This window comes from Haematobia irritans, chromosome 3, assembly GCF_050003625.1.
Source record: "Haematobia irritans isolate KBUSLIRL chromosome 3, ASM5000362v1, whole genome shotgun sequence".
NCBI lineage: Eukaryota > Metazoa > Arthropoda > Insecta > Diptera > Muscidae > Haematobia > Haematobia irritans.
Window position 1 is genome coordinate 199001831 of NC_134399.1, and position 22093 is coordinate 199023923.

The 22093-nt window shown below is 37.3% G+C and overlaps 3 protein-coding genes across 6 annotated transcripts in view; all 3 read left to right on the forward strand.

Annotated features, from left to right (window-relative positions):
* The first annotated feature begins 1344 nt into the window (after positions 1 to 1344).
* LOC142231507 (pyridoxal-dependent decarboxylase domain-containing protein 1) overlaps positions 1345 to 22093 on the forward strand; it is a 31611-nt gene continuing 10862 nt past the window's right edge. Inside the window, exon 1 of one of the 3 annotated variants that reach the window (XM_075302115.1) lies at positions 1345 to 1454. The gene's annotated coding sequence lies outside the window, so the exon portion shown is untranslated. Of the gene's footprint in view, positions 1549 to 22093 lie in introns of all 3 variants that reach the window. The other 2 variants (XM_075302116.1, XM_075302113.1) reach the window with 2 other exon arrangements.
* On the forward strand, positions 11509 to 20521 carry LOC142231508 (uncharacterized). Of its 2 annotated transcripts, XM_075302118.1 has the most exons (3): positions 11509 to 11753; positions 11939 to 12046; positions 18827 to 20521. In XM_075302118.1, exon 3 carries the CDS (start codon positions 18831 to 18833, stop codon positions 19953 to 19955), a length of 1125 nt encoding a protein of 374 aa, XP_075158233.1. In that variant the 5' UTR covers positions 11509 to 11753; positions 11939 to 12046; positions 18827 to 18830; the 3' UTR covers positions 19956 to 20521. The 2 variants fall into 2 exon arrangements, with proteins under 2 accessions (XP_075158233.1, XP_075158232.1); XM_075302117.1 differs by lacking the exon at positions 11509 to 11753 and having other exon boundaries at positions 11827 to 12046.
* Positions 13441 to 18783, forward strand: LOC142231376 (uncharacterized). The gene has a single exon (XM_075301987.1). It carries the CDS (start codon positions 13441 to 13443, stop codon positions 18781 to 18783), a length of 5343 nt encoding a protein of 1780 aa, XP_075158102.1.

A 22093-nucleotide genomic window follows, 5' to 3' on the forward strand; every position in this document is an offset into this window, starting at 1 on the left:
CGTGTGTCCCATCTGTAATCAAGGGCCACATGACACTCGGCACCTTTTTGCTTGCTCAGCTAAGCCTACCCGCCTCACTACCAAATCACTCTGGACACACCAGGGTAGTTTTGGCCCAACTAAGATCAGGCAAGTGCAGCCGCCTCAATTCCTACTTATCAGTGACTGATAGCAGCGTAGCTGACGTGTGTCCCATCTGTAATCAAGGGCCACATGACACTCGTCAACTTTTCGCTTGCCCAGCTAAGCCCACCCATCTCACCACCAGATCACTCTGGACACACCAGGGTAGTTTTGGCCCAACTAAGATCAGGCAAGTGCAGCCGCCTAAATTCATACTTATCAGTGATTGATAGCTGCGTAGCTGACGTGTGTCCCATCTGTAATCAAGGGCCACATGACACTCGTCACCTTTTTGCTTGCCCAGCTAAGCCTACCCGTCTCACTACCAGATCACTCTGGACACACCCCATCCTTGTCGCAGAGTTCCTTGATCTGGCTACCAGCTGAACTACACAAGCATAGAAAAAATGGATGAAACTACATTAAAAACTGTTACAACAACAAAACTACAAAACTAACGTTATATTTACATGCGAGTTTTTTATGTTTATTTATCTCTCTGTATTCTTTACTTTTCGTTGTTTTATTTAGAATTGAAGCAGGAATAAAGGAAAAATAAAACTATTTTAAGTTTCTTTATTGCTGCTTTTTTATTCATTTAGAATTGAAAAACAATATTTATGTACTCATTTCTGCACGCCACTGTATAAAGACAATTTTTAAATTGTCATCTTATCATAACGGTTAGAATGAAGATGGCAACATTGCCATCGCTGAGTTGCCAATGTAAGTGATTATACTGATACCTATAAAATGTTCATAAACTACCAACTATGTCAATAGTTGTTTCGCCTGGCCTTTCTATAAAACAAATATTTATTTAATTGTGTGTAGAAATCTTCTATAGAATAAATAATTTCTATACAATTTTTGAATAATCTTTGTTTATAACGTCAACGTAAAACAATTAATAGCATTGCCAGATATATTAATTATGGATGTTGCCAACACATCATTAAACCACCAGCTGTTTGTAGAGATCCCTTTATCCTACATATCTATTTAGTTATTCTCTGTGTCATGGCAACAATTTCTTGCGGATATTTATGAAATGCATTTCTATATAGATTGTATATGGACGTTTTTGTATATATTCCAGCTATTTGTTTATTTTTTAACTATTCTCTCTTCATTTACTAGTGACGTGTACTTTCCCCCTGAATGAGTAATTGGTAATCTCACTCAGCTCTATTTGTTTATTGCCGGAGTTGATTTGGAGACTTTTGTTATTGTAGATTTTGACGTCTGACGTTTACGAAAAAAAAAACTAAAGTAAAAGAAAAAAACACGACGACAAAAGTTCTATTCTCCTTCTGCCCGTAAGAAAAAAAGTAAATAATATTGATTAAAACTCATATCAAACAAATATCGGTCGATATAAGAGATAATAACTTACAAATCAATCGTAATACACTTTCAACGAAGGTAAAATGGGGAAAAATTATAAAATGACCAGAGCTGAAAGAAAATCGAAGAAGAAAAATCCAAATATTGATATTAGTCCCCGTGGAGAAAAACCCTAGAAATAACAACCAAACCCCCCCCAAGATAAGGAAGACATAAGGAATTTACACAAATATGTTTTATAAAAAATAGTGAATTTATTATGAACGACTTTTTGCTTTGGACAAAAACCCATATTGTGGGTGTTGTCCTAAATAATGACAAGTGTTTTTAATGTCACCAATTACCGGTAACTAATTTTATATCTGGATGGGATGCAGCCGATAGTGATGACGGTGCAAATGTATTTACCATCTGAGTATTCCTAAAAACTTTTGCACATTACATGCCATCAATACTCGATGCAGTAAGAATTGAACATGCTACACAATGAGTCAATTTGATAGACCCTCCATCGCTAATTCAGTTTGGACACATATTCAGTGAAACCTCTGTAAGGTGGACACCCACGGTCGTCTATATTTTGTCCACATTTGAGAGGCTAATTTTAATGTGCTAATATAGCAAACAGACAACTGTCCATGTTTGGAAGGTTTCCGGTTTTCAGAGTGTCCATGTTTGAGAGGTTTCACTGTATTTTAAATTGGTATACAAGTTCGACGTCTGGGATATTCCTAATCACTTGATGTATGAAACCCAACGTCAAATGGACTTTTGAGGTTTATTTTTTTTTTTTCTTAAGAACTTCCGGCCAAATTTTTAGTATCATTATTGATATTTTGCCTAATTTACAGTTAATGTTTCACTTCTGAAAAATCGCATATGGTCACCGTTGATTTTCCTTAGTACATTCCCTATGGGAAATGTATCAACCACAGAACAAGTGCAAGATTAGTCCCCTGGAGTGTATGGAGAAGTATAGCGGTCCCTTCCATAGGAGTGGGTCTTATAACATGGGTTTATTATTGCCTGAGTAAATTTACACTTTAGGATGCGAGTTGAACATTCCAAAGGACACGTCCTGGGACTATCCATAGACAAGTTCTCATGAATCAATATGGGACAAAGTCTTAGTTCACTGCTTCATTTTGAGCATCCCAAACGCTAAAACATTTGGAATATTTTTAAAATAAAATAATTCTTATAATTACAGTGACGCACATAAGTATTGGCACACCAAACAATTTTGTTTAAAAACCACATGGTAAAAGTTATATGAAGCTATTTTAAAATAAAAAATATTTTAATTCGGATTGTAACTGCATTAAGCATCTGGATCATTTTTTATTTTAGAAAAAATTTGTTCTTTAAATATTTAATTTAAAAAAAGTCTAAACTGCAGTTTAAGGGCCCCTCACCAAATTGCTTGAAATTAATATATGTCATGAAGTTTGATGTACTTGTTCTAACAAGGTAAAATTTTTGTCCCTGAAATGCCCGGGTCTTGAGATATAGCCGTCCAAAGGGTCAATAAAAACTTGATATATCTCCTTTGTTTATTGTCCAATCTAAACAATCTTGCTAACATATGAAAGCTTATTTACAGCAATTTTATACCCAAAATACTCAAAATATTTTTAAATATTTAATTTCATTTAAGAGATATAAATGAATATATAAAATGTTTACCTTAATTTTTTGTTATTTTCGTTATATCTCAAAAAGTGTTCGATTATGCCCTTATATTTTTTTTAAACATAGTTTAAAAGCCTATACTCTGGCCTTTCGATTGGTGTACGACATGTCTTTATATGTCCACTTTTAGCAAAGTTATTGAGCTTTTAGTCTGAGTAGGAACAAAAAAAATGATTATTACTGAAATATTTCCCACCTTGGGTCTGCGATAGCCCACTTTGGACTCTGTCCATAGCAGAAAGTCTTAAACCCCGGCCGAAGGCCGTCCAATTTCCTCCCTTGGGACTACGTTAGCCCGCTTTGGACTCTGTCCCTAAGAAAAAACCGTAAACCCCGGCCGAAGGCCGGCAACTTCCCCCCTTGGGTCTGCGTTAGCCCACTTTGGACTCTGTCCATAAGAGAAAGTCTTAAACCCTGGCCGAAGGCCGACAATTTGCACCAATTTCCCGTAGGATTTTTTTTAAAGGAGAAAACCTTATTGCCTTGATACTTTGATCTTTCCCTTCAAGTTAGGTTTTACAAAGAAAAGTCGTATCTCCGTTTATATTCGCACTTTTCGTGATGGTTTCCTCTCACGAAGCAGAAAATTAGTACCGGCTTTAAATACAACAAGTATATACAGCAGTAAGTTCGGCCGGGCCGAATCTTAAATACCCACCACCATGAACCAAATATTAGGGTTTCCCTTGAAATTTCAGGAGGGCTTGAGGACACTTCCCGAAGATAAATTTAAAGATTTCACCTATGAGGACTGTATCGGATTCTGGATTTATAAGAACCATTTTTGTTAGAGTTTTAGAGGAATCATTAACATCTCTTGTAAGTGTGCAAGAAAATTATAAATCAAGACGTTATTGATTTGAAATCTTAAATCTGTAGAAGTAAAATCTGGAAATTTTACATTGAGTTTCAAGCAATTTTCATGATCAGTGCGCCTTCTACACCCTCAAGAAGTGAAGTCGGTATATATGGAGGCATTACCAAATGGACCGATAAAAACTTAATCCGATACACGTTTTTATGAGCCTAAAATACCAGAATATTTACAATTTCAGCAAATCAGATTAAAACTACGGTTTCTAGAAACCCAAGGAGTTAAATCGGGAGATCGTTCTTATGGGGGCTATACTAAAATATGGACCGATACTCACCGTTTTCGGCACACCTCTTTATGACCCGAAAATACCTCTAGACTTCCAATTTCAGGCTAATAGGATAAAAACTTCGGATTCTAGAAGCCCAAGAAGTAAAACCTGGAAATCGGTCTATATGGGGGATATACCAAAATATGGACCGATACTCACCATTTTCGGCACACCTCTTTATGGTCCCAAAACACCTCTAGATTTCACCGATATAGCCCATCTTCGAACTTGACCTGCCTGCAGACAAAAGACGAGTTTGTGCAAAATTTCAGCACGATTGCTTCATTATTGAAGACTGTAGCGTGATTACAACAGACAGCCAGACAGACAGACGGGCATCGTTATATCGTCTTAGAATTTATCCCTGATCAAGAATATATACTTTATATAGTCGGAAATCGATATTTCGATGTGTTACAAACGGAATGACAAACTTATTATACCCCCGTCACCATTCTATGGTGGTGGGTATAAAAATATCGAATTTAATAAATTTAACAAGTGTATAAAGCCGAACCGTATCTTAAAAATTCACTAACCATCATCAATCAAATATAAAAGTTTCCTTTCGAAATCCATCAGGTTGTAGATTAAACATTCTGCCTAAAGAAAATCATTTCAAATAATACGGTTCAAATAGGAAAAAAAATTAAAAATTTCTACAAATGTAGGGGACATCAGGTACTGTATTTATAAGAGCCATTTCTATTTGAGCTTTGGAGTAATCTTAAACTTGTCGCCTAGGCCTGCAAGAAGATCCCATGAAATAATCCTTTTTATATGATTTGAAATCTAAATGCTAAAAAATTTTAAACCTATTTCTTAAAAGAGCACTGTAATTAAAATCGGGATATTTTGCTAGTAGTTGCGGGCATTGATGGGAGCAGTTATCTTTTTTTGTACTATCAAGAAGTTCAATCGGTATATATGGGACCTCAATCAAACACAAACCTAAATTACCTCCCTATTGTTAATTTAAGGTAATTTGGATAAAAATTGCGGTATCATGATGTCCTAGAATTCAAGCCGAGAAATCGATCTATATGGGGGCTATAACAATAAACTAGTCAAATAAGATAAATATTACGATATCTATATGCCCACGAAGTCAAATCGGGAGATCGAACTATAAGAGTTATGGTTATAAGAAAACCCAACAAAAAAGCCAAAAAAGTAGAGAAAATATTATTTTTGTATCCGGAAGTGGTGCAAAATTGGCACAGAAGCGATGAATTTAACATGGGCTTGTCATAGGACGGATGTCCACCATTTCAACCGTTGCACTTAATTTGCATCACTTCTTAAGGTGCGATCCGAACTCAGTGTTTTGGAAGTGAATTAAAAAGTTTAGTTATATCTGGCCAAATAATTAATTTTTATAATTTTATCGTATGGTTAAAGAATTTGTATTTTCTTTAAATTATCCAATTTTAAAAAATATGCTCATATATCCTTTAGTTTTAGTAAATTAATTTGAAAAACAAAGTATTTGTTAATTTTCAAGAAAATTTTTTTGATGTGGCTTATAAACAACAACAAGAAACATGTTTAGTTAAGAGGTAAAAAACTCAGGGGTATGTAAAGTTATGTGAGCCTGTGTATATTCAAAAATTCGCCATTTTTCTAAAACGGATTAAACAATTTTTTCGACAAATTTTAAATAATTTTTATCATTTTATTAATTCTTATTCCTTTTTTAACCTTCTTGAAAAGTTAAAATTACCCATTAAAAATGTGAAAAAAGCGAGTTATTAAAAATTTGAATCAAAAGTTCTTCCTGTGTAGTTAAAATAAAGAACATCTTTGGAAGGACATTTTTGGAAGTGCTTTAAAGTTGTGCCTGAACAGCGTTGCCAGAATTGTTTCACCAAAAACCGCTAGATTTGTCCAAAAAACTAGCCAAAACAAGTATATACGGCCGTAAGTTCGGCCAGGCCGAATCTTATGTACCCTCCACCATGGATTGCGTAGGAACTTCTACTAAAGGCTGTCATCCACAATCGAATTACTTGGGTTGCGATAACACTTGCCGATGGCAAGGTATCGTAAAACTTTTTAACACTGTCTTCTAAATTGTAAGTTAGCCCATACGGGGTATATATTAAACAAAAAAAGCCGATTAAATACGTATATAATCTAGTTTGACAAAATTTTCTATAGAAATAAAATTTTGACAAAATTTTCTATAGAAATAAAAATTTGACAAAATTTTCTATAGAAATAAAAACTTGACAAAATTTTCTATAGAAATAAAATGTTGACAAAATTTTCTATGGAAGTAAAATGTTGACAAAATTTTCTATAGCAATACAATGTTGACAAAAATTTCTATAGAAATAAAATGTTGACAAAATTTTGTATAGAAATAAAATTTTGACAAAATTTTGTATAGAAATAAAATGTTGACAAAATTTTCTACAGAAATAAATTATTTACAAAATTTTCTATAGAAATAAAATTTTGACAAACATTTCTATAGAAATAAACTTTTGACAAAACTTTCTATAGAAATGAAATTTTAACAAAACTTTCTATAGTAATAAAATTTGACAAAATTTTCTATGGAAATAATGTTTTGGTAGATTACAAAATTTTCTATAGAAATAAAATTTTGACAAAATTTTCTATGGAAATAAAATTTTGACAAACATTTGTATAGCAATAAACTTTTGACAAAACTTTCTATAGAAATGAAATTTTGACAAAACATTCTATAGTAATAAAATTTGACAAAATTTTCTATGGAAATAAAGTTTTGGTAGATTATTTTTGGCGATATGGACCAATTTTTGTGTAATAAGTCATCGGCTATATATAACTAAAGACCGATATGGACCAATTTTTACATGGCTGTTAGAGGCCATATATTGACAAAATGTACTAAATTTCAACCGTATCGGATGACTTTTGCTCCTCCAAGAGGTTCCGGACGTCAAATCTGGGGACGGTTTATATGGGAACTATATATAATCATGGACCGATATGGACCAATTTTTGCATGGTTGTTAGAGACCATATACTAACACCATGTACCAAATTTCAACTGGATCGGATGAATTTTGCTCTTCCAAGAGGCTCCGGAGGTCAAATCTGGGGATCGGTTTATATGGGGGCTATATATAATTATGGACCGATATGGACCAATTTTTGCATGGTTATTAGAGGCCGTAAACTAACATCAGGTACCAAATTTCAATCGGATCGGATGAATTTTGCCCCTCCAAGAGGCTCCGGAGGTCAAATCTGGGGATCGGTTTATATGGGGGCTATATATAATTATGGACCGATATGGACCAATTTTTGCATGGTTGTTAAAACCCGTATACTAAGACCACGTACTAAATTTCAACCGCATCGGATGAATTTTGCTCCTCCAAGAGGCTCCGGTGGTCAAATCTGGGGATCGGTTTATATGGGAGCTATATATAATTATGGACCGATATGGACCAATTTTTGCATGGTTGTTAGAGGCCGTATACTAACATCAGGTACCAAATTTCAACCGGATCGGATGAATTTTGCCCCTCCTAAAGTCTCCGGAGGTCAAATCTGGGGATCGGTTTATATGGGGGCTATATATAATTATGGACCGATATGGACCAATTTTTGCATGGTTGTTAGATACCATATACTAACATCAGGTACCAAATTTCAATCGGATCGGACGAATTTTGCCCCTCCAAGAGGCTCCGGAGGTCAAATCTGGGGATCGGTTTATATGGGGGCTATATATAATTATGGACCGATATGGACCAATTTTTGCATGGTTGTTAGAGACCGTATGCTAAGACCACTTACCAAATTTCAACCGGATCGGATGAATTTTGCTGCTCCGGGAGGCTCCCCAAGCCAAATTTGGGGATCGGTTTATATGGGGGCTATACGTAAACGTGGTCCGATATGGCCCATTTTCAATACCATCCGACCTACAGCAATAACAACTACTTGTGCCAAGTTTCAAGTCGATAGCTTGTTTCGTTCGGAAGTTAGCGTGATTTCCACAGACGGACGGACAGCCGGACAGACGGACAGACGGACGGACGGACGGACATGTTTAGATCGACTCAGAATTTCACCACGACCCAGAATATATATACTTTATGGGGTCTTAGAGCAATATTTCGATGTGTTACAAACGGAATGACAAAGTTAATATACCCCCATCCTATGGTGGAGGGTATAAAAAGCTAAAAAATGTTAAAAAATAGCTAGAAAAAAAGCTAAATTTTTTATATCAAAAGTCACATTTTTGATTGAAATTTAACAAACTTAAAGGCTTTATTTCAATTAAAATGCATATTATTTTAATTGTGTTCATTTTATTTCCATTTCTGTGAGACTGTAAGAAAATCTAAGTCATATTATCTCTGTTTGCGTACTCGTCATATTAGTCATATTAGCTTGCGTACAAATTTTTACTGGAAGTCCTTCATTTATATTTCCTAGTAAAAACTTTTTTTCCCGGTAAACTTGCAATTATCAGCTAGTTATTCATCAACAAGTCCAATGTCACATAGAACTGCATTAGAAAATATCATTATATTTCGTTTTAACTGAATTAATGATAAATTCGTGATCGTGTACACTTCTCCTAATATTACCCAAGAGAATAAAACCCATTCTAACTGTCTTGCAAGTTTATACTGAATAACTTTTATTCGAAAATTTCCCATACAAACCTATTGTTGTCCAATTTTCGTAAATGTAAATCCATTCCATTAATAAATAGCAGATTTGTTTTGATCCTATCACTACGAATTTTTTTATTGCATTTTTTGATGTTAAAAAAATAATACCACATTCAAAACGTTATTTCCTTAATTATTTCTATGTTCGGTTCCAAAGATTTTGTACACTAATGATTTTTATATTGATTCCGTGTCAATTTTGAATTTATTCGTTTTTTCAGCTTTTTCTTCATGAGCTATCACAGTGCTTTAAAAACATGTTAACGATAACTTAAATTTCCAAATTCAGACTCGACTTTAAGTAGAAATTATTCTGTGTATAAGTTTTTAAAATAAAACGTTGAAAAACCTCTTCTATTTTTGAACGCTATTTTGATTTGTGATCAAGATAATAAAACTCCACAAATGTAAAGACCATTTAATTAATTTTAAGAATTTTTTAGAATTGACCCTAGCCTTCTTTCATGAAAAGATACCCATTTTTAAGTTGAATCACTTAACTATAAGGACAAAACGATTTTATCGGCTTTTGGACAAGGAAAGGAGTTTACATAAGAGAAATTCACAAATGCTATTATAACCAAAATTCGCGTTCGTATTTTAAAAACATGAAATCTTTGGCCTCGCGACAATATTTTTTCAGTGTACAAAGCAATTCACATCTACTATTTTAATTTAGTAATATAATAAATTTAGAATACGTATTATAATAACATAAAAAGGATAAACGAGTCAAATGCTTTTATTCCTAATAATTTACTGACAGTTTATATAAGGAATTTGTATAGTAATAGTAGATTTAAAGTTCACGATAACTTTTATGAATACGAGGAAAAGACTTTACCACAAGGTGTATTTGCTGCAAAAATGCCCGCATAATGGCTGCAATAATTATTAAGGCTTCAATTGATCTTTGAAATATGTGGAAAACCTTATTCTGGCAGCAAGACTTTGATAAAAACGAAGTTTTAACCATATTTCAATAGGAACATGTCGAAAATAAAAAAGTCAAAAATAGCTAAAAGGGTCATGAAAAAAAGCCAGAAAAAAAGCTAAAAGCTAAACGTCTTCAAAAAAAGCCAAATCTAGCGGGAAAAAAGCTAAATTGGCAACGCTGTGCCTAAAAAACTTCCAAATTTGTTTGCTGGGAAACAATATACACCATATTCGCCGCACATGATTGTCGATTTTTCAAAATACCACCAGATTTACAATTTCAGACAAAACCGATAAAAATTGATGTGTCCAAGAAATCAAATAGAGGGATCTACGTACCAAAACATACACCGCTATGAACCATATTTAGCACAGGTCCTTGTGGGCCAAAAATCTTCCAAATTCTGGCAAATCGGATTAAAATTGTAGTGTCTATCTAGAACTCACACAAAATCGATTAGTTCGGTTTTTACTATATCGAAACATGCTTGCAGACAAATAACTTATGTTAACTCCATTTTTGTAGACCCTAGCGTGATAACAACTGTCAGACGCGCATTGATAAATTGTCGTGATATTTTGATAATTTACAAAGGATGGGCAAATTTATACTTATATCACCAACCCATGGTGAGTGGATTATTATCAGTCAATACGATAGATGATGACTAACAAACTAAAGTATTAATATAAAGTTTCTGGGGAAAGTCTATTATTTAATATAAAAGAATCAACATTTGCGAAACACACATAAATCAGATAAAAATTTCTGTATTTCATAGCAGTTGATTGGTACTTCAGTTTTTGAGTGAAACTGTGTGTTCTTGCTGTTGAACCTATGTACGCATACTATTTCGTTGAACCATAGTGATTGTCTCTAAAACCCTCAATGTTTTACGTATGAAACCACTAATGTATAGATATAAAATTATTTAATTTTTCTTTTGTTACGAATCCAAGCGAAAAGGACAAAAAAAGTGGATTACAAATCTACAAAAATAACAATAATCATAAATTATAAAAAAGGTAGAAGAGTGTAAAAAAATCCCATAAATAGTATTAATAACTAATTTAATTTGAAAAAAATAATTAAAGCAAATAACAAAAAATTATTTTAAATATATAAGAAAAATTATTAAAATATAAAAAAATAAATTTTATTAATTATTAATTAAAATACATAAAAATAAGAAACAATAAAACAAGTATATACAGTAGAAGTTCGGCCGGGCCAAATCTTAAATAACCACCACCATAAATCAAATATAATAGTTGTCTTTGAAAGTTTCAGAGGAGTTTGATGACAGATATTTTCCCAAGCAGATCAGTTCAACCAGTTCGCTTCCCACAGATAAATGTAAAGATTTTACCTATGAAGACTAGATCAGATTCTGGATTTATAAGAACCATTTTTTGTTTGAGTTTTAGAGGAATCATAAACATCTCTTGTAAGTGCAAGAACGCCTTGATTTGAAATCTAACATCTGTGAATTTTCGTCCCAATTATTTAAATCTGGAAATTTTGCATTCAGTTTCAAACAATTTTCATGATCAGTGCGCCTTCTCAATAAGTGAAATCGGTCTTGTTTAAGTTCAAATTCGTAAGGTCAAAATTTATTCGTTAGATGGGGACTTAAAATCTTGTAAAATGACAATTTCCCCCTCGCTAGAAAATGTACCCTAAGCTCTGGATGCAGCTCTGTGCTTTCAGCACAATTCGTTACATTTTTCTAACGAGTCGCGCCATTACCGTCTTGCGGCGTCTAACTTTTGTTATTATTCGTTACTGGATTACGTCCGTCCAACGATTGTTTTGTAAAAGGTAAATAATAATCTCCCAAAAATTCAATAAAATTACGTTTTATTGAAACATCATTGAAAAGAAAAACTAAATCCTTGTGTTTTTATTTATTTTATTTCTCGGTGCTACGCATTCATTGGTCCAATCGAGCCGGATACTTGCTTACAGCAATTAATAAAGGATTTTGTTTTGTCTTTTTTTCAAAGGAAAGTGCTGATATTGTGAAGCAACAACAAAAAGCAGCCACTTTGCAGCCATATTTGTGAAGGATTTATATTGAAAATTTATTTAAATAATTATTTATCAACACACAGGTGCGTATGTCAGTGTTTTATTAAAATAATTGAGCAAATCGCGAGTGTTTTAAATTTAAACCGCGGTCGTTTTACAACATTGATTCAATTATTTCGTTTTGCCGACGGCAAATTGCATTTCAAAAAACACACATTCGTTGCTACATACATACGTACGTTTCTTTTGTTTGTTTTATTTCGTTTTGCTAAAAGATATTCAAGTGAAAGAATAGTCAAAATAAAAAGTGAAAAAAATCTATTGTATATATTGGTGTTGTGTGGTGAATTTAAACGTTGACAATTGCTTATTTACTTCAAAACATTATTTGCAATTACGTTGCCTTTAACTTGAAGTAAATAAAACAATAACAAAATACACGCAGACTCCAAAGGCTCTGTTGGTCGTATTACTATTGTAAACAAACATCAATCGTCACTGCAGTCAACGTTTGAATTACATACCTACGTATGATCAGTGATACACACACGTATATACATACATATTTTTTTTTTGAGCTGTGTTTCTTTGGTTTATTTGTTAACCCTCACGGGGCCGCGAGTTGTAAATATTTTGAAGAAAATTATAAAAATTTTTGAAATTGAGTTTTTTGGGTTATCGTGTTGTATGACCCATTAGCGTTACGCGCATTAGTAAAAATTATCGTTTTGGTCACTGTGCACCCTACAGGCGGTCCGGTACGATCGTATAATTTTTATTTTATCATATATATTACGTATATATTTTTATTTCTATATCTTTTATTATTTGCGATATTTGATTTTTTTTGGGGAGATTATTTGGCGTGGAAGTGTAGAGGTGTATTTTACAGTCCGTGCACCCTACATTTGGTCTTACAGACATTTTTTTATAATTTCTTATAATTTGTTGAATTTTTTGATCATCTGGTTTTCGTGTGTGAAGTTTTGATACAGCGGCAGTATTCTTCGATACACTGAGCGTAATTTTCGTAAATTCATTCATACACTGAGAGAAATAGTTCGAAGATTTTAGTAGAATTTTGAGATTTTTAGAATTTGACTTGAATAATTTGCCCATTTTTTTGTACACGGGGAAAAATATTTTGTGATTCGGTACTCTGAACGAAAATTAATTGTCTCTACACTGAGAGAAAAATAGTCCAATAGTTTACAAATTGTTTGAAATTTTTGATTTTAAGTTTTGAAGTGGTTGTTTTACGAACAATTGTTTACACTTCAAGAAATTTTGTGGTAATTTCGGTGAAGTGTGAGAATTTGATACACTGAAAGAAAAATTTTGTAAATTTTTGTTTTTGCATTTTTGGGCATTTTGTGCAAATTTATTGATTTTTCGGCCAGTTTTCGCTGTCGATAAGTGCGTGTTCACATACTTTACGAGTTTTTGTGAATTTTTGTGACGCTAAATTATTTTCAATATGCCAGTTAATACATTCGCGCGATTCATTAGAGCCGCTGATGCGGTTGTGAAGTTTGGGACACGGGTTAGCTCTTTGAAGGAGGAGAATTTAGATGTTTATTCTCTAAGGGCTCAGGTCGAAGAGGCGAAATCACTCTGGGAGAAAGTGAAAGAGAGGTATGAGGAGTGTTTAGACGATCTTCAGGAGGATTCAGATAAGGGAAAGGTAGAATCTGCTGACGGCAAGTATGAGGCAACTTATGATGCCTATATTCGTATTGTTTCCTCTATCGAAAGGAAAATAGACGGTCTAAAAGCCGTTCCTAGGGCGTCAACTCCTATACAGCAGGCCGATGTGGCGGATATTTCTGCTCGTTCTGGTAATGTGGATGTATCGGGAAATTCTCTTTTGTTAGGTGTTGACCATGGTGCGGTCCATAGTTTGGCTTTACCACCATGCGATATTGAGGTTTTCGATGGTGACTTTCAGTCTTGGCCAACATTTAGGGATTTGTTTACTGCTGTTTATGTAAAAAATTCCCGTCTGAGTGATATTGAGCGCTTGTGTCATTTGCTCAAAAAGACTAGTGGCGACGCCCGTGAAGTTGTAAGAAGATTTCCTCTCACTGATAGGAGTTTCGAGTTAGCTTGGAGGACGTTAAAGGAAACTTATGACAACTTGAGAATTTTAGTCAGCAATCAATTGAAGCTTCTTTTTGACCTTCCGGTCTTAGACACCGAGACAAGTTCTGGGTTGAAGAACTTGCAGCGTGGTATGAATGCATGTATTTCGGCGATGGCTGTGAATAACGTTCCTACGAACGATTGGGATCCGATTTTGATATATTTGTGTGTGCAACGTCTACCGAAGATTAGTGTTACTTTGTGGGAACAGGGTATAAGTGATAAGTCTGCGTTGTCGTCTTGGGTGGACATGGATCGTTTTCTTACGGAAAGGATTCAGACACTCACGTGTCTCCGCGATTTGAAGGGTATCGATGCTTCGAAGAAAACTGATGGCAGGAAACTGCGAACGCATTTTACGAATGCAGCTCCGAAATCTTCGCCATCTAGGTCGCGTAATTCGCAATACACTTCTCATTCTTCTAGAGATTCCGTCGATAAGATGTGTGTTCTTTGTCCACGACAAAGCCATCATCTTCGTGTTTGTCCGAGATTTAGGAATCTTTCTGTGAATGATCGGTTGACTGCTGTGAAACGGTACCGCTGTTGTTTCAATTGTCTATCTCGTAGACATGACGTTAACAACTGTGCTACATCTCGCAGTTGTGAGAAGTGTCAAGGAAGGCATCATACTTTGCTTCATCGCGATTTTTCCCATTCTACGAATGTGGCGACTACGTCTTCGACAGTTTCGGCCGCTCGTCCTACGGATTCTAGCGGTTTGATTGACCCGCAGCCTTCCACTTCGTCTGGAATCGTGTCTGGTACTTCGGCCAGGCAAGTGTTTCATGTTTCCCAGAACAGGTCGGTACTATTAGGGACGGCTATGGTGAACATCGTTCATCAGGGTATGACGTACCCAGCTCGGGCTCTTATTGACCCAGCATCGGAAGCCTCCTTTATTACCGAAAAAATGCAAAAGTTGCTTAGGATTTCGATAACGAGTGCGACGTCTTCGATATCGGGCGTGAATCAATCGGTTTCGATAACTTCTCGAGGTATTTGCCCTCTGAGTATAGGGTCACCAATAGATGAATCGGTCTTGGTAGAGGCGACTGCGTTGGTCCTGCCTAAGATTTCTGGGAATTTACCGTCTTTCCAAGTGGGTCGGAATTATATGTCACGTTTGCCTAATTTACGTTTAGCTGATCCTAATCTGTTCGATAGTCGTCCGGTTGATCTATTGTTGGGGGCAGACGTGTATCCCAGAATTATATTACAGGGGGTTCGGTCTGGTATTTTAGGATCGTTGATTGCTCAACAGACAGTCTTCGGTTGGCTCATTACTGGTTCAATTCCCACTTCTAATGTGACGGTTTTTTCAACGACTGTTGAATTTATGGAAGAAGATGGTCTTGACAAGACTCTTCTTCGGTTTTGGGAATTAGAGGACTTACCAAGACGGGCAATTTGTTCTCCCGCAGATAAATTTTGTGAAGAAAATTTTAAGAATACCACATATAGGGATTCCGATGGAAGATACGTAGTGACTCTTCCGATAAAACCCGAATTAAAGGGACAAGTTTTGCTTGGACATTCGCGGACAAGTTGTTTGAAGCAGTTTATTCGTGGTGAGGCTTCGCTTTTACGAAAGCCTGAAACAAAATTAATGTATGACGGGGTGATTAAAGAATATTTGGACTTGCAACATATGAGACCAGTGTCGTCGACTTCTCCTGCAGATCAAACTGTGTGTTATTTGCCACACCACCCGGTAATCAATCCGGACAAATTGACGTCCAAACTTCGAGTTGTCTTTAATGCTTCGCATAAGACCTCAAATGGTAAAAGTCTGAACGACATTCTTTATGTGGGACCCACATTACAATTGGAATTGGTTCATTTGATTTTGAGGTGGAGATTTTTCAGATATGTTTTTAATTGCGACATCACACAGATGTACCGCCAAATTAGGGTAAATTCGGCCCATACTTCTCTGCAGCGAATTGTCTTTAGGGACTCCCCACAAAAAGATGTACAAGACTATGAGCTGCAGACCGTGACATTTGGAGTGAATTGTGCTCCCTATTTAGCCATACGGACGTTATTGCAATTGGCCGATGACTCCGAAGATGACTATCCCCACGCGGCACATATTCTACGAAGGTGCATGTACGTGGATGATGTTTTGACAGGGTACCATGACGTGGATACTGCTGTAGAATCTAGGGACCAATTGATTAGAGTACTATCATCGGCAAAGTTCGAACTGAGGAAGTGGACTTCTAATGAGCTAGCCATTTTAGAATCGCTTTCGGCTGACCATTTGGTTGACGCCAAATTACTGGAGTTTGTTGAAGCTAGTAGTTCGAAGCCGTTGGGTATTAGGTGGAATGCGCAGTTGGACTTATTTTATTTTGAGATGAAACCGATTGAGCGAAAATCTCGGTTTACGAAGAGAGAGGTTTTATCGGCTATAGCTAGGCTATTTGACCCTGTTGGCTGGCTGGGGCCAGTTATTATAGTGGCGAAGATAATTATGCAACAGGTTTGGTTGGATAAGATAGGATGGGACGAGTCTCTTCCGTTACAAACTGAGCGACAATGGCGAAAGTTTGTCGAGACCTATCAGGATGTGAATCACGTTCGTATTCCTCGATGGGTCAATTACTCCACAGACTGTGAGGTAGAATTACATGTTTTTTCCGACGCCTCGGAAAAAGCATACGCGGGGGTAGTATATGTTCGTGTGGTTACGCCGCAGGGACAAATCTTCACCCATTTGCTATCTTGTAAGACTAAGGTAGCCCCCATCAAATCTATATCTTTGCCACGTTTGGAGCTTTGTGGGGCAGTTTTGGCCTCAGAACTTTACAAGTCTATAGCCAGGGAGTTAGATATTGAATTTCGACGTGTTTATTGTTGGACGGATTCTACGATCGTCCGCTCTTGGCTTCGAAAGACGCCATCTACGTGGTCTACTTTCGTTGCGAATCGCGTATGTAGGATTCAGGAGAATACTGGGGGACAGAATTGGTACCATGTTCGTTCTGAGGACAATCCGGCCGACTTGGGAAGTCGCGGAGTGTCGCCTGCAGAGTTGGCAGTTTCAACGCTTTGGTGGCATGGACCAGAGTGGCTGTGCTCAGCTAGTTCTCAGTGGGATATTAGTGATTTGACCCCTCTTGAGACTGACGTTGAGGTACGGGCGGTCAAGACTCACGCATCGTTTTTTACGAACTATGAGGACATTTTAGAGAGATTTTCTTCGTTAGATAGGGCTCTACGAGTCATCGCATATATATTTAGGTTTTATCACAGGACCCATTATTCACATGCTAGTCGAAATGTGTATCACGACACGACGTTGACGGCAACTGAATTAAAGGCAGTGAGATTACGTCTAGCTGTTCTTTCTCAAAGGGCTCATTATCCAGATGAGTGCCGTTTTTTGATGGAAAAGAAACCGTTAGGTTCCAGGACCTCGTTGTTGTCATTGAATCCATTCCTGGATGAGGAGGGGGTTATGAGGTTGAATGGTCGTTTGAGTAGGTGTCCTACCCTGTCGTATAGTGAGCGACATCCAATTATAGTGCCGTATAATAGTAGATTCGCTAGGTTACTGGTGAAATATGTTCACGACATATCTATTCACGGAGGGAACCAGTTGGTTCTACGTCTTATTCGGATAGAGTATTGGATTCCTCGTTTAACATCTTTGATTAGATCGACTATTAACCGGTGTAAACGGTGTCTGTTGGATAGGAAGAAGTCTGGTACGCAGATCATGGCGGCTCTCCCACCGGAGAGAACTGTGCTTACCAGACCGTTTACTACGACTGGCGTTGATTTTGCGGGGCCTTTCGAAATTAAGTCATTTATAGGGCGCGCATGTAAGATAACAAAGGGTTATGTTTGCGTTTTTGTATGCTTTTCGACGAAGGCCATACACTTGGAAGCCACATCGGACTTGTCTACGACAACATTTCTGGCTGCCTTTCACAGATTTATATCTCGGCGTGGTTGTCCCAAGACCATTTTTTCGGATAATGGTACAAATTTTGTAGGCGCTTCACGCGAAATGGAAAAAGAATTGAGAAGTGTTCTTAAGGAGGGACGTGATAAGGTGTGTTCCGCATACCAGTTTCAGCAGCTTTCCTGGCAGTTTATCCCTGCCGGGGCGCCACATATGGGTGGTCTCTGGGAAGCTGCTGTCAAAAGCTTCAAGACGCATTTTAGGAAACATGCATCAGGATTCAAATTTACATTTGAAGAGTTTTCGACTGTTCTTTCGAGAATTGAGGCTTGTTTAAATTCTAGGCCGTTGTGCCCAATGAGTGAAAGTTCTCAAGAATTGGTAGCACTTACGCCTGGCCATTTTTTGGTAGGATCTCCGATCTTGGCGCCTCCTGAACAGTTAGAGGAGGAATCACCACTTCATTTGGTGCATCGATTTAGGAAAATGAAGGCGCTGTCGCAACAGTTCTGCTTACGGTGGAAAGATGAATATTTGAAAGGCTTACAGAAAAGGTATAAATGGAAATTTCCGCAGCGTGATATCGAAGTAGGGGACTTGGTAGTAATTCGTGATGAGCAATTGCCTCCTACATCGTGGAAATTAGGTCGTGTGGATGACGTCCACCCAGGATCTGACGGTCGCGTTAGAGTTGCAGACGTGAGAACGGCAAACGGTGTTGTAAGACGACCGGTGGTAAAATTGGTCATACTGACCGAATAGTTTTCGATCGTTCATATAGTAAGCGTCATCTTTCTTTTCGCAGTACAATGGAAAATATGAGGGAAATTGTTAAGACTCTCCCTGACTACGAGGATGACGTCCCGATGTCCGATGAGGAAAAAGAGATTTTAGAAAATAATGTTGCACCGGTTCTCCGCGAGCCGTTACCAGCCATCGAGCAGGTCCCTGACGTCGGGATGACCCCAGTCGTCGCCTCTTCACAAGGGGTAGTACCGACGCAGAAAGTTGTCCCTCCGTCGGGGGCTGATACGGCTCCTGCTGACGTATCCGCAACCAACGTAGCCAAACCATCGTCATCCCCTACGGGGACTGCCCAAAAGAATTCAGGTGTGAATAAAAGAGGGCACTCGAATGTCTGTGTGTTGTGTATGCGAAGTCACAATCTACGGTCGTGTCGCAAATTTTTGAACACGCGTTTGGAGCAACGATTGCGCACTGTAGTGTTGCATCGGGTATGTTCAAACTGTCTGGGCAGGTCTCACATGCGATCGACCTGCAATAGTCGCGAGAGGTGCCGCGAATGTGGAGATAGCCACCATACGCTGCTACATTCATTTGACCAGCAACAACGTCCTTCCGCTCAAACCTTGTCGAAGAGAAAGTCCAAGTCAAGTTCGTCCGTTAACTCGTCCGCGTACTGTATCACGAATACCGCTCCCCTATCTGATCCGATGTTGGTTCTACAACCAATCGTCACGCTTGGTCCCACTATAGTCCTCTTGCTTGTCTTGTCCGATCGTCGAATTCCTGTCCGAGCTGTCCTCGACCCGTGTGCGGGGTACAGTATGATTTGTAGCAGTTTAGCTCTCAGCCTACGGCTTGTCTCAGCGATGACGTCGCAAGACGCATTTTGTCCGCTTGTTGCTGTCTCCCGACACAATGCAGAAAGTAAATTGGTTTTTTCTGCCCGGGTAACAGACCTGACCCGTGTTGTCACCCCATCGTCGTCGGCTCCAGATACGATACGGGAACATTTCGAGTGTCTCCAGCTGGCCGACCCAAGGTTTTACCGTCCTTCCGGGGTGGGGTTGGTTCTAGGGCCCGATGTCTACGCACGGGTTCTAAAGACACAAATATTTTCGAGTCCTGGATTCCCATTGGCGCAGCTAACGATGTTTGGCTGGATAGTGTCAGGTCAATGCCAACCATAAGTGTCGTAGGTCATCCTGGCCAATAACCCAGACACTGCAGACCCTCCGGGTCAACGGCTCTACGAGCATTTAGTTAAGAATTCATGAAGTTTGAAAAAAATTTAAAGAACTAATAAAAAAAAAAAAAAATTGCTCAATTTGAAAATGAAACTGACATCGCATTTTATATTTATTTTGATATTAAAATATTGTATGTAATGTCTATGTATTAATGAATTTCAATTACAACATAGCTGGATGTTGCAAGGCGGGCGGAATGTTTAAGTTCAAATTCGTAAGGTCAAAATTTATTCGTTAGATGGGGACTTAAAATCTTGTAAAATGACAATTTCCCCCTCGCTAGAAAATGTACCCTAAGCTCTGGATGCAGCTCTGTGCTTTCAGCACAATTCGTTACATTTTTCTAACGAGTCGCGCCATTACCGTCTTGCGGCGTCTAACTTTTGTTATTATTCGTTACTGGATTACGTCCGTCCAACGATTGTTTTGTAAAAGGTAAATAATAATCTCCCAAAAATTCAATAAAATTACGTTTTATTGAAACATCATTGAAAAGAAAAACTAAATCCTTGTGTTTTTATTTATTTTATTTCTCGGTGCTACGCATTCAGGTCTATATGGAGGCCTTACCAAATGGACCGATAAAACTAAATCATATACACTTTGTTATGGGTCTAAAATGCCAGTATATTTTCATTTTGTGGCAAATCGGATAAAAACTAGAATTTCTAGAAACCCTAGGAGTTAAATCGGGAGTTCGGTGCAATGGGGGCTGTACCAAAACATGGAAGGATACACACAATATTCAGTACATTTAGTTGTAGTTCTAGAATCTAGACCACAAATCGGAGGGCCGGTTTATAAGGGGGCTATATCAAAAACTGTACCGATACTCAATATATTCGGCACACCTAGAATACCTCTAGATTTCCAATTTCAGGCAAATTGGATAAAAACTACGGTTTCTAGAAGCCCAAGAAGTAAAATCGGGAGATCGGTCTATATGGGTCCTATATCAAAACATGGACCGATAATCACCATTGTCGGCACATCTCTTTATTTTCCTAGAATACCTCTAGATTTTCAATTTCAGGCAAATTGGGTAAAAACTACGGATTCTAGAAGACCAAGAAGTAAAATCGGGAGATCGGTCTATGTGGGGGCTATATCAAAACATGGACCGATAATCACCATTTTCGGCATATCTCTTTATTTTTCTAGAATACCTCTACATTTCCAATTTCAGGCAAATTGGATAAAAACTACGGTTTCTAGAAGCCCAAGAATTAAAATCGGGAGATCGGTATATATGGGTCCTATATCAAAACATGGACCGATAATCACCATTGTCGGCACGTCTCTTTATTTTCCTAGAATACCTATAGATTTCCAAATTCAGGCAAATTGGGTAAAAACTACGGATTATAGAAGCCCACGATTTTAAGGTCATAGAGTACCTCTAGATTTCAAATTTCAGGTAAATTGGATTACAACTATGGATTCTAGAAGCCCAAGAAGTAATATCGGGGGAGATCGGTCTATATGGGGGCTCTATCGAAACATGGACCGACACACCCCATTTTCAGCACACCTCTTTATGGTCCTACCTCTAGATTTCCAATTTCAGGCTAATCAGATAGAAAATATACTTTCTAGACGCCCAAGAAGCAAAATCGGGAAATCGGTTCATATGGGCGCTATACCAAAACATGGACCGATTGGCACCATTTTCGGTACACTTTTTGATGGTCTTAAAATACCTCTAGATTTCCAATTTCAGGCAAATTGGATAAAAACTACAGTTTTTATAAGCCCAAGACCCCAAATAGGGAGGTCGGTTTATATGGGGACTATATCAAAACTTGGACCGATATAGTCCATCTTCGAACTTGACCTGCCTGCAAACAAAAGACGAATCTGTGCCAAATTCCAGGACGATAGCGCCATTATTGAAGGCTGTAGCGTGATTACAACAGACAGACGGGCATGCTTATATCGTCTTAGAATTTCTCCCTGATCAAGAATATATATACTTTATATAGTGGGAAATCGATATTTCGATGTGTTACGAACGGAATGACCGTAACCATTATATGGTGGTGGGTATAAAAAATAAAAAACAACTTGAATATAAAACT

What these genes read in the sequence shown, in the direction of transcription:
- LOC142231376 (XM_075301987.1), top strand. Translation starts at nt 13,441, where the DNA reads ATGCCAGTTAATACATTCGCGCGATTCATTAGAGCCGCTGATGCGGTT.
- LOC142231508 (XM_075302118.1), top strand. Translation starts at nt 18,831, where the DNA reads ATGGAAAATATGAGGGAAATTGTTAAGACTCTCCCTGACTACGAGGAT.